The sequence below is a fragment of the Tamandua tetradactyla genome, chromosome 13 (assembly GCF_023851605.1).
Source record: "Tamandua tetradactyla isolate mTamTet1 chromosome 13, mTamTet1.pri, whole genome shotgun sequence".
Classification (NCBI taxonomy): domain Eukaryota; kingdom Metazoa; phylum Chordata; class Mammalia; order Pilosa; family Myrmecophagidae; genus Tamandua; species Tamandua tetradactyla.
In genome coordinates, this window is record NC_135339.1 from 5600884 (window position 1) to 5613844 (window position 12961).

Below are 12961 nucleotides of genomic sequence, written 5' to 3' on the forward strand. Positions count from 1 at the left end.
TTTATTTCTGGGGGGTCACTGGTTATATCCCCTCTTCCATTTCTGATTTTATTTATTTGCATCTTCTCTCTCTTCTTTGTCAATCTAGCTAAGGGCCCATCGATTTTATTGACTTTCCCAAAGAACCAACTTCTGGTTTTGTTGATTTTCTCAATTGTTTTCATGTCCTAAATTTCATTAATTTCTGCTCTAATCTTCGTTATTTCTTTCCTTTTGTTTACTTTGGGGTTAGTTTGCTGTTCTTTCTCTAGTTCTCCCACGTGAAGTTAATCCCTAGATTTTTGCTCTTTCTTCTTTTTCAATATAGGCATTTAAGGAAATAAATTTCCGTCTTAGTACTTGCTTTTACTGCATCACATACATTTTGATATGTTGTGTTTTCATTTTCATTTGCCTCGAGATATTTACTGATTTCTCTTGTAATTTCTTCCTTGACCCACTGGTTGTGTATGAGTGTGTTGTTTAGCTTCCATATATTTGTGAATTTTTGGCCCTCTGCCTGTTACTGATTTCCAACTTCATTCCATTATGATCTGAGAAAGTGTTCCGTATGACTTTGATCCTTTTAAATTTATTGAGACTTTCTTTGTGACTCAGCAGACACTGGGATCTGTTTATATTTTAATTTTTAAATTATCTATTTATAAATTTATATTTATAAATGATCACTGTAATGTACATTATAAAGCATGCAAGCATTTAAAGGCAGAGACAAAGGAGGAGACAAAAATGTGGGAAAAATTACAATATTTTTCCCATACCTCAGTGCATCATTGCGCATCCCCTATTCAGGATACCGGAAGCAAGCCCCTTTTCTGCCACTTCTGATTTAGCTGCACTCTGCTATCTCAGTGTTCTGCATCTGGTGAACAATTAAAAACAAGCAAGCAAGCAAACAAACAAAAAATGTGTCTTCAAGATGAAATCACATCCCTGCTTCTCTTTGAGGTGTACATGGCTATCCTTTCTCCCTCACCTACCTGTGTGTTTACCTGAAATTAGAGCAGGTTAGAGCAAGAAAACCTGGCAGAAGCTCCCAAGACCACATGCGGCTCACCAGGAATGAAAGGACCCAAAGACTCTGCCCTCTTGATGGGGAATGGCGTGGGCTTAGGGCTCCCTATCCCTATCGCTGCATATGGACCACCCCAAAATACTGTGATTTAAAACTGTGTCGTTACTGACAGCCTCTTGTGGTTTCTGTGTTAGAGAACGTTCATACTCTCTGCAGATCTTGACTGGGTGCCTGCTCAGGGTCAGGCAGTGCTCTGGGCCTGGAGACAGGGTCCCTACACTCAGATATGTGTGTACGTGACAAAAAACAAACAGGCGGTCTTCATCTGTGGAGCAATCGGGAGACGTGTTCAAACACCTACCTGTTTAAACAAACTCTGTGTCCCTAGTTCTCCTGTGTGGGCTTAAGCTCCCTTAACTTTTTCCATCACCTTTAGATAATAAAAAAAGTGCTGTGATCACTTCGAGTTACAAAAGTCTCATTCCAGAGATTGCATCTCAGTAGCAGAGAGGCTCCCAGAGAGGAGAGGTAAGGGCAGGCAAAGCTTACCTGAATGGCCTGATGCAACCTTTTTTAAAGGTGACTTCTTCGTGGGGACCCTTGTGGGCTTCTGGAGCATTCCCGTCTTTCTCCCCACCTGGCCTTCGGCACCTCAGCTGGGATTGCCCTCTAAAGCTTCTGCATGGGGTCAGTACATCCTGCCTCTTCCTGCCAAGGTTGCTTTGCTCTTTGTAAAATCAGTCTTGGGTGGGCTTCAAAATGCCCCGTTATGATCCCGTCTTTGCAAATTCTTCTTATGGCCCTTCACCTTGCTAGGAAACGTGGGGGGCAGTTGGTACGGAATATTGGACACCTGGTCTGCGGGAAAGAGTCCCATTTTAACATCCGGCCACAAACAAAGAAACAAGAAAGTTCAGTGTGGTTAATACCACACTGGAAAGAATGTGAGAGAGAGACAGGGTGGTGGGATACGGGACTGATGTGGTGCAGACAAATGCTTTCTAAGGAATCAGAGCGATTTGGGGTGGAATCTGGGCACTGACATTTATTACTGGGATCACCTCGGACAAATGACCTCACAGCGCCAAGGTGCGGTTTTTGCATCTGTACGTGAAGGCCAAATAATATCTACCTTGTGAAGTCATTTGGTGTGAGAGAAGCACAGAGTTTGCCTTCAAAAGAAGTTCGTTTCATTTAATTGGACTTATCTAGGAAGAGGGTAAAAACACTGAGGAAGGTGTGCGCCTGCGCTCTGCGTCCTCTAGACGGTTTGAGGGCTTTGGGCTGACCCGAGCAGAAATCTCGCGAGACTGTCAGACGGGTGGCGAGAAGAGTGGGAGGGAGGTTGTGCTCTCGCGAGACCGCTGCCTTTTAGGCCGTTGGCTTGGGTCTGGCGGTGTGTCTGTCCCTGGAGGTGCTGTCAGGTGTCCTTGGAGGACGCATCGAGCTGGTAAGAACAGGGTGGGGCCGGGGGCCGAAGTGCGCGACTCCTTCCGCTCACGCCGCTACTGGCTCAGTTCGCAATGCCAATCTCCTCGCCGGCCCGGGCCTCCCGGGCCGCCTCACAGCGCCCTCAGGTCGCCCCGCGAGTCCCAGCCCGGCCCCCTCCACCCCCCAGGTCCGGCCCGGCGCCGCCACCTCCTCGGTCGCCCGCCGGCCCGGCCCTCTCCTGACCCGCGGCCTTCCGCGCGCTGCCGGGACCGCTCCGAGATTCCGCTCGCGCTCGTCAGAGTCCTTGGGGCCCGGTGGGGCCCCTTCAGATCCGGCCTGAAGACGCGAAAGTTCCGTCTGTCGTCTGTGTTCCGTGTAATTACATCTCGTGTAATTCTCCCAGCCCTTCCGAGAGGCCCCTAGCTCAGTTCCGTCGTGCAGATGAGAAGAGCGAGGCTCGCTCATTCATTGTTGCTTCCCACCAACTCACATTTAGCTACTCAGTGCCTATTCCAGGCGCCGAGGATATAGCGATGAAAAAAAAAAAAAAAGGACAAAATCCGTACTACCTTGGAACTAAATTCTCGTTATAGTCATATAAGCAGAGTAGTCTTAGGTGGTATGAACGTTTGAGATCAAGAATGACTTGAAGTCGGAGTGCTACAGTCCGACCTCAAGAGCAGGGTTTTTTGAGCACACCATTTTATATCGTTTTTGTTATGTCCGCCACCTACTTGGTAATTTGGAAATGCCGTTGACCCAGTTTTGCACTGGGGTCCAGTGTAACATTTTTGGACTTTAGAGAACATCAGACCCTTTGATAAAGACTCAGATGCAGCATTGGGGTGCATGTACCCTGTACTTTGGAGAAGGATTCACCTACTACCTCATGGTTTAGGTAAGCCCCTTGGCTTGCCCTTTTGCAGATTTGCTAGCTTGCATGTTTGTGAAGACAGGTAAGTGAGATACTGTCTGTAAAGTCTAGCACAGTGATATTCCTTACATTTTATTTCTCCTTTCCCCTTTTCCATGGAACCTTTATCCTTCGGTTTTTAATGAAAATCTTAGGGTTTAAACTTTTGTTAGCTTCCGTCTAAATGAAGCTCTACACTTACATTTGGGCTAACAGATATTTAAGAAGTAGGAATAACATGTTGAACTGTGTGAGGAGGGAAAATGTGATTCTTAAAGAGGAAGAAGGTCTCTTGCTTTAGAATTAGTTAGTTTTTTTTTTTTAGGATCACGTAGGGCATTGCCTCCGCTCATTTTATTAAAATCAGCGTTAAATGTGCCCGGACCTCTGGAACCTGTATAGGGGTTCCATAAAGTGCCCCAGGATATTCTGACATGTAACCCTCTCTCCATTTGAGAACCCCTTATGGTAAATATTAGCATACTGGAAGGCATTCAGAGCCGATCATTACTGCTCATGGACTTTTCTCAATCTCTAGTTCTAAAGATTTGGGATTTTCTGTTTAGTTTTATGTGACTCAGTGACACAAATCCTCCTCTAGGTGGCAGTCCTACTCTAGCTACCGGTGTATCTTTAGGGACTCTCACAACAAGTGACATGTAGATACTTACTACGTATTTGTTGAATGAATACATAAAATCTTAATATCCAAGTGATTCCTTTAATATGCAGTCTGTGGCTGTGGACTTTAGACTCACAACTGGGACTAAACTTGGCTCCTCCACTTGGAAGCTTATGGCTGCATGTAATATATTTAACCTTGCTAAGCTTCATTTTCTCTATTTTAAAAATGGTGTCCTTAAAGGTTTGTGAGGAGCACATGAGATACTGTGTAAAAGAAAGTCCTGGGCCATAGTTATATGGAAGTCAATACTTACTGAATTCGTTTGTTCAACAAATATATATTGAAAACCCACTATATGATAGTGAACACAAAGATGAGGTGTCTGTCCCTGTAGAACTTACCTTCCAGTGTATTTTCTGAAGGGGAGTCAGAAAATAAAGTTTCTGTATGTCCGATCGTGATAAGTAGGATGCAGAAAACTAAAGCACATTAAGGGGGTGGAGGGAAGAATTATTTTAAAGAGGATGGTCAGGAAAGACCTCACTGAGCACATGACCATTGAGCAGACACCTGAAGGAAGGAGAGCCATGAGGATATCTGGAAGAACATGCAAGGGTTATGAGGGCAGAGCATCCTTGGCCTGCTGGAGGAGCAGCAATGAGGCTAGACTGAGTGAGCAAAGAGAGGAGGGTAGGGGTGGTTGGCTGTCCTGAGGTTTCTGCAGGAATCTGGGCTGGAGAAGGTGGGGGCTTACGAAATGGACAAACTACAAAATCAAAGGTCTTCTTTCCTTATTATTATGCTTTTTCTCTGACAAAATGTCATAAAAATGGCAATGTAGCTCTCACTATGTGCCAAGCATTAGTCAAAGTGCATTGCATACATTAATCTTTGGCAATTTAAAAAAAAATTTGGAAGGAAGGCATGACATTATTCAAGACGTACAGCTGAATGAATATGCCCCCGTTGGGATCGGACTTCTGCAGCATTATCGAACCGCCTCTGGATACTTATAGGTTAGCTCGTGAAAGGCAAATCTGAGATGACTGTAATCAGTACCAGCCAATGTGCATCCTGCAGTGAAGTTCAGTTTTCTGAGAGAGCTGTCAGTGTCTATGGCATTTTTAGTGCTCTTCTTGCTATGTTTTAGCCCTCTTAAAATGTTTGTCGCAGGTTTTCATTTGGGCTTTGTTTTATCATAGATAGATGTACATACATTGCTTCAATATGTAACTCAAGTGAAAAACATGGAACTCAAGTGAACAGTGTGGTCACCTGGGTTGGAGTGAGGGGCTGGGTGACCGCTTTTGCTCTCTAAAGAGCTTTTTGTGTCTTTGCTTGTCAGTTAGAGCATGTCATCTTTGATTGTTAAATCATAACATCACGGTCATGATTTATAAGCTTACCTGCAACCCTGCAATACCTCATATCCGTACACATCACAGGTATTTTCTGAATTAGGCCCACTGGCAAGTGAATGAAAAGTTGTTTCATGGGTGCTCCTTTTACTCCTGACGTGAATGATTCATTCTTATCCCAAGTTGTCCTCCCTGATTTGGCTTGGCTTCATTATGCGGTGGAGTCAAGGTGTCCTGCTGGTGGAACTAGAATTGTGTTTGGGCACTTTTTGTTTTGGATGCTTTATGGTCGGGGGGTCACATTTCGTTCTTTTTCCATGTGACTATCTTGCTTTTTTGGAGGGTGGGGGTAGTACACAGGCTGGGAATTGAACCCTGGTCTCCTGCATGGCAGGCAAGAATTCTACCAGTGAACTACCCTTGCACCCCCACCGTGCTTGCAACTCCAGGGTACTTAGGAGGTCTCTTTTTCCCAGCATTGCCCTCCGCACCCTATTAGGTTAAAAGCTTTGTGCTTGTTTGACTTGTCAGTTTAGTCATAGTTCTTAGACAATTGCAGATTTCATGAGAACATAAGCATGTGTATATTTTGGGGTCTATTTTGACATTATTGCTAGCACCTCAAGCTTTAGAAGAGGAGAGTAACACGAGATGTTTACTCTGTAAAAGCAGGGATAAAATGGTGGTGGTGTTCTGATGGTAGATAAGTAACATGTTTTCCTACCCTTGCTTAAGTTATGGTCACACATTTAAAGTTGAAGATAGGGCAAAGCCCCAGTTCTGAAAGCCTACTAAACTCCTGTTGACATTAGGTGGAATTTCTGTGATACTGCAAAGTCTGAGAAAAAAATACAAAGTTAAATAAGAAATAATTTTCTCTTTAACTCACAAACCTCCTGGTGCTTGTTCATCTGTGAGGTTAAGCTTCAGGCCTGGTATCAGGGAGGACATTTTATCCTAGGGCTTAGCCTAAGATCATGACCCCATGGGCAATGTACTTGTCAGCTTTGTCTTGCCTGAAAGAAAACTAAAAGTAATAGCTGTGTTTTAAGGCTAGAAAGCTTTATCTCCTCTGAAAACCCTTCCAGAGTTAATGCAGGCCTTAGCGAGACATCAAGTTGGTTATGTTTAAGCAGAATCAAGCCCCGCTATTGGATGGTCTGAAAATGTTTAGGAAACTTATTCTCAAGCAGTATTGTACAACTCCAGGGACACCATTCTCTTGATGTCATTCATTGAGGTGCATAGAATGTGAGTGGGATTGCATAATGCCACGGTAGTGATACCAGGCTGTCCCTTCAGCATTACGGTCTACAAAGGCAAATAAGTCACTATATCTTCTCTCAGGGAGTTCCCAATCTCAGAACACAGGCATGTAGCATAAGGGCAACACATGTTACCTGTGTCATGTGGAAAGCCTGTTCAAGTTACAGTGGGCACAGGAGGCAGTGGCCATCTCTGTTGAAGAGTGCCATGTTTGGTCAGGAAGGGCTCTGTTCACTTGAACAGAGTCTACAAATGTACCAGTGTGAAGAAGTGGGGGGACTGGCACTGCTGGCAGAAAGAGCTGGGAGAGTAAGCCTGGACTAGGCGTGGAACAGTGTCCAGCAGGTCAGGGTGTGGCATCTGCACTGAGGAGACCGCAGGAGAGTCAGGGTGATTTGGCCTTTCTCCCACAGGCAGTGGGGGAGTCTCTGGAGATGTTAAAGTTCATGCTCTCTTTAAAAGATCTACTAGGAATGGATGGTTCTGTTGTTTTGAGATAGCATAGAAAATCTTGAGGCAGAAGGGAGAAAAAATGCTTTGTCAATATTTCCCCTTCAGGACCTAAACATTTTTTAAAGACACAAGGGAAATATGCTTAATGGAGTGAAAAAAACCCTGCAAAATGGCCTGAGTGTAGAATTCTTCTAGATTTCTCTCTCCAGTTTTTTATTATGTTATGCAATATTTAATGAAATCACTTCTTTGTAGTAACGAAGTTGGCATAAACTGGCCAGAGAACAAACACGTCGGAACTTGATAATTTTGTAACTCAGTGGGCACATCGGTGGAGGAGTAGCAGGAGCCTCCAGTGTGAGGGAGCCTTGGTCAGAATCCTTTAGAGGGAGTAGAGGCCGCTGGTTAAATAGTGATGGCCAGTAAAGTGTCTCCTGTATTTATATTGTGACCACTTCACAGGGGCACATAAAAGAGATGAGAAGTTCTTGACTGAACAGATGAAGAATTCCTTCTCTGTAGCCATTGACAAAGTGCAGAGGACTGTGAATTTTTTAACGTTCATCATTCAGAAAGATGCTGAATTTTCTTTGTATATTCATCCAATGAGGGTAATTTGAATTAGGGAAAAATTGTTTTCTCAATATTTTTGGTAATGGATGTCTGAAATGGGATCTCCGAAACTGTGTGCAGGAGTGCCCCCAAATACTGTTCTCTTGAAATCGAAGGCCTCCTTCATTGAGGCTATGTGTGTGGTCCCCTTTGCTTTTGTCACATGGTTTTGCTTTACTCTTTACCTTCCCCCCCCCCCCAAAAAAGCTCCATGCATAGACAAGAGCAAGCCTTTACATTCAAAAGACTATAGACTGGGAATGACAGTGCTGTCCAGATTTCCTCTTTTGCCCTGATTCAGGATATAAAAAAGGATTGTCTTCGGAAAAAAGGATATTGGTCTAGAAGTACCAGAAGCAGGTAGTGTTACGTTGGGTTCATTATTGTCCCCATTTTACAGATAGGGAAACTGAGGCACGGGGTGGTTAACTGACTGATGGAAGGTTATACCTCGCATCAGTGGCAGAGCCAGGTATTGTACCCACACTGTCTGGCTGCAGAGTCCATCCTCTTAGCCGCTATCTACTGCCTTTGCTGGTAGGAACTCCCAGGTTCACTACCGTATTCCCAGCCCCGAGAGTAGATTGTCTGGCTCAGGCACTGTTTATTGTAGAACAGAAGTTTTGGACAGAGGGAGAAGAAGAGAATATGAATGTGGCAGAGACAGAGGCGTGTCACAAATGTGAGGGGACGCCAGGGAGGCAGAAACAGGCCGGGGGCTGAACCTCTGCTGGGCTGACGGAGGTAGGGAGTTAGGAAGGAACATTTCAGTAATACTCAACTGCCCAGCACCTCCACGTTTGTTATTTCTTTGTAGTGACTAGCCTCAAAACCTTAAAACAGAGAAGTCTTGAAGATTTGGACGGGGAAGGAATAAAGGAAGCCAAGGGTCTGAAGGGGAGACGCGAGATGGTTCTCTGCCACGCTGGCCCGGCTGCAGGGAGGGCGTGGATGCCTTCGGAAGCCCTGGCGCTGGGGGCGGGCGCTTGACGGCGGGGCGAGGCGGGGCGCGGCCGGTTGGCTCTGGGCAGCTTCAGTGCCGAGGCCGGGGATAAAAGGGCCACCTGCTCGCTGGCCTGTTCGCGCGGCGGAGACCGGCCTGCGAGGTTCGTCGCGGCAGTCCCGCGGGTGCGTCGCGGCCAGCTAGTCTTCCTGGGTCGGCGCGCGCAGGAGCAGAGGCCCGGGCTGCGCGCATGCGTGCTGCGCGGCGCCCCGGCCTTCAGCCGCAAGTGAAGGGCGGTTGGGTTGGAGGCTGCGGAAAGTGCGTGGAAGTTAATGTGGAAACCTAGAAAGCTGCATGAATCACTGTTGCTTTTGAAATAGAAGAGCTTTACTTGTCACTCCATGCTAAAATTTTGTAGTCAGTTTTCAGTTTACTGGTTCGAAAAGTTGATATACTGGGATTACTTGCTCCCATAAGTCAGTTACACGTATAAAAGATAAATCCGAGCTCATTATGCTCTGAAGTATTAAAAACCTTAAAATATGCTCTAGCGAATTCAAATTATTACCTTATTTTAATTAGCTTTAGACATTAACGTTTGTTTGAGTGGTTTTAAAAACAGTTATGCAGAACTAGTTTCTGAATTTCAGAAACTACTTGTCTTGATAAAGAATTTGAAAGTGGGCTAGGGTAACCATGTGTAACATGGTTTAATGAATTTGAATTTAATCAAAATTAATGAATTTTGATATAAAAAACGATCTTTTTTTTTTAACCGACAAGAAGAAGAAACTCTTGGCGTAAAGAAGAAATGTCCCAAGGTAAAATTAAACGCATACTATCAATTACTGTTTTATGATTGTTTTAATGAAAGTTTGTACAAAATCTTATGTAGGTTGCCTTATCCAAGGTAATGTAATTGGTCGTTAAGTATTTGGAATTTACTAATGCATAGGACAAATGTATTCTGTACATAGTTTCTTGAGGGCTTGGCCTTCTAGCAGCAGAGTCAGGAAAATAGATGAAAAGTGGGCATCGATTATTTTGGGGGGAAGGAGGGAGGGTGGGAAGGTAGATAAAGAATGTGAGAACTGGAAGGCGCAGTTAAAGTGATCTAGTCTAAGGTGAGCTAATCTTAATGGAAGTTTTTTAGGTAGTAGACCATTGAAATGATACCTTGAAACTTATTGGCAAATAAAATGAACTCATGGGTGATAATACACCAAGAAAAGAATAGGTGTGGTAGGGAGAGAATCCAGGACTAGACCTCAGGAACCTTAGTTCAAAATCCAGATACCCTTTTAGATGGTAGATTTGATGGTGAGACTTTAGATGGGTCATTTAACCTATCCTAGCCTTTGTGTCTTCATCTGTAAAGTTAGGGTGGTGTACTAAGCAGATTTCCAAGGTGTTTTCCAACTTTAAATTGTGGTTTATGTGTCACAAGAGAGTTTTATAGCTCTTTGGAAATTTTATGGTTAAGCCATATGATAATGACTTAGGTTCATTTGTGGTTAGTTGTTCATGATCTTAGGATTTCATAACAAGATTTGTGCAAGTATGGCTTGTACAGTTCGTACAATTTTTTTTGAGGAAGGTTCCAGGTTCTGTTATTTGAGGGTTGTGTGTGTCTCTAGCTGCTTCTGCTGTGCCCTGCCCTCTCTCCTCCCCTCCAAAACCCTGGGATCTTAGTGCCAGGGAAGATTTAGAAAGCGCTTAAACTTTTAACTTTGTCTCAAAAATAAAAATTTAAAGTGATCCTCATTTGAAGATGGTAGGACAGGAATTTGGACAATAATAGTAAATATTAATTTTGAAATTAGGACTGATTTGGTCCAATCTTTCTACAGGCAAAACTGCGTACTTTGAATGTATTGTAAGGTGTAAATTTATGAGTTTTTGTTGTAAAAACGGTTTGCTTTTTGCCACATCGTATAGTGAAAGACCAGACAGGGCTGTTTATTAAGCAAGTACTAGCTCTGTACCCACAAGCCTATGAAACAGATATTGTTTTCCTTACTTATGAATTAGAAAGTTAAGTTCAAGAAGGGCAAGTGGTCCAGAGTCATGGCACTGATAAATGGCTAAAGGAGTCTTAGTTAGGGCCTTCTCACCTCAAAGCCTATTCCAGTTTCGGTGCTGATTTCTGAACTCTAAAGGTGAAGGTTCCTGAGGTGCCCCTCACTCAGCTACACCTAATAATAATAATAACAACGAGAGTAATGGGGAGCTTATAGTGTGCAGCGGCTGGGGTGAGGGCTTATAGGTAATGTTTAACTTTAACTACAGTGCAGCCCTTTCTCTTCATTGTTCCAGAGGGGAAATCAAGGCTTGGAGAGGTTAAATAAGTATAGCTCATGGGTCTCAGGCTTGCAGATGCATCCTGGAACATCCTGTCACACCTCAGAGTGATCTCCTAACCTTCACACTTGCTGCACTACACTGGCTCTCTAACGAATGGCAAATTGCTGCAAATGACCAACTCTTACTGCATATGCCATTTCATAAAGTGGGCTCATGATTCAACTCAGGATTTTAGTTCATCCTTGTAGTGTGGTTCTTGATTTCAGCTTTGAAAGGCTTCCTTTTCGCCATAATATGAACTGGCAAGCACTAAAGTTTCCTTCTTGGGGGCTGGGTTGTTGAAGCCGAAGCCCCTAGATTGTCCCACAGGAAGGAGGAGGGACAAAGCCAAGGCAGCAGAAGGGCAAATTTTCTGGGACTGACTATAAAGAAATGAGACAGGTTTTCCTAGTGGCTGACAGATGGACTCTATAGACCCTTACATATAAGAGGTGTTCCAGCAAGATGCCTGTTTTGAGGGATGATGCTCATTTGAGCTTGAAGCGTGATAGAAATATGTGTGTGTGTGTGTAGCAGTGGGGAATCAGTTTTGCAACTTTAATCTTGTCCTGTAGTCTGCCCATAGGTGGTAAGAGGAAAATCCAGTGGTGTGTTCTTGCCATATTTTACTCTTATTCAGAGTTGTATAGTACTTGGGATTTCACTGAGAATTCTTGATTTAGGCACCTAGTAATACAGTCAGCAGTGTATGCATTTGAATTTGTCTCCTGAATCATCCAGAGCTCTGAGATCTTTGACACTGCAAATCATTTTGGGGAAACACTGAGATAATAAAATTTTAAGGGAAGTTAGAAAGTTTTCTTTCCTACAGGAATGCCATAGTTCCTGGATGTGAATCTTTTGCTGCGATGATCAAAAGTAAGCTTGTTGTTGAAGTGTACTTTGGAAATCATTGCTTTTTCTTTCTTTTCTTTGTATATATGTTATATTTAACAATGAAATAATGTTTACAGAATAAAAAAGATGACAGATAACAAAAATAACAAAACATGCCCTCATCAATAAAAACCAGAAAGATTAAAAAAAAAAAAAAGTACGTATTTTGGGCTTCTCCTTTCCACTGTTTTATTTTTGAGGGTGGGGCTCACACTGCTTTTGTCCCCATCCAGCTCTCCGCTAGCCCCCCTGGCCCCTACATTGAGGTTGGAGGGTGTAGTCAAGGCCAGACAAAGTTGCGCTTTGTCTCAAACAGGCAGACACACACTGGGTAAGCCCCTATTCAGGCTTCTCTGGTGATTTCCTTTAGGATTATTAGAAAGTTCTCTCTTGTATTGCCCCAAAATATCTCCAGTTAATTCTTTTTGCCCCCCTTGGGGTTATTCTGAACAAGTTGAATCCTTTTTTCTACCTGACAGCTCTCCAAATATTTGAGAATAGTAATCATGCCCTCCCAGACACTTATCTAGCTAACCAGCTTCTCTTCCTGGAGAAGCTTTTCATGGTTTTGAGGCCTCTTTCTCTCTTCTAAATGCCCTTTTCTAAAGTGTGTTACTCAGAAATGAATTCTTGAGTCCAGTGAACATGAAACACATTAGTTTTGTAACAGATATTATAGTTTTGGTAAAAGTAGTCAGATAGCAACTAAGTTATTTGTCTTCAGACCCAGCACGCTGCTAACTCAGTATACCTTACTTTCAATGACAATTTTCTGTCCTTTAAAAAAGAATTATTCTCTTCCACCTTGTCCTTCCCTATTCAAGTACAAAAAATTTCCATTTCAATTTGTTAGATTTAACAGCTTTGTAGAGATTGTTTAGAAATCTGTTTCTGTCATTAAATGTATCGGTAGCCCTACATTATCTGCAATTTTAATATCTGCCTTTTGTTTTCATTCAAGCAGTTAGAGAAAACAGTTGAGCAAAACAAGCCACTAAAAATCTTGAGAGGCTGGCTTCAGTTCATTAAGCAGTTAAAAAAAAAACCCCTGACTTTGTAACATTTTGCAACTTTTAACTTTGTAAAAAAAAAAAAAAATCCTCCT

At 43.2% G+C, this 12961-nt stretch overlaps 1 protein-coding gene across 11 annotated transcripts in view; it reads left to right on the forward strand.

Moving 5' to 3' along the window:
- NCOA4 (nuclear receptor coactivator 4) overlaps positions 1 to 12961 on the forward strand; it is a 67261-nt gene that overhangs the window by 45070 nt on the left and 9230 nt on the right. The window contains exons 1-2 of one of the 11 annotated variants that reach the window (XM_077124598.1): positions 8705 to 8779; positions 9400 to 9437. The exons of 4 other annotated variants lie outside the window; for them this stretch is intronic. In XM_077124598.1, the coding sequence (XP_076980713.1) occupies positions 9428 to 9437 (10 nt within the window). In that variant the 5' untranslated portion in view covers positions 8705 to 8779; positions 9400 to 9427. Of the gene's footprint in view, positions 1 to 2357; positions 2466 to 8704; positions 8802 to 8854; positions 8935 to 9399; positions 9438 to 11791; positions 11839 to 12961 lie in introns of those variants that run through there. 6 more of the 11 variants (XM_077124597.1, XM_077124599.1, XM_077124594.1 and 3 more) reach the window with 6 other exon arrangements.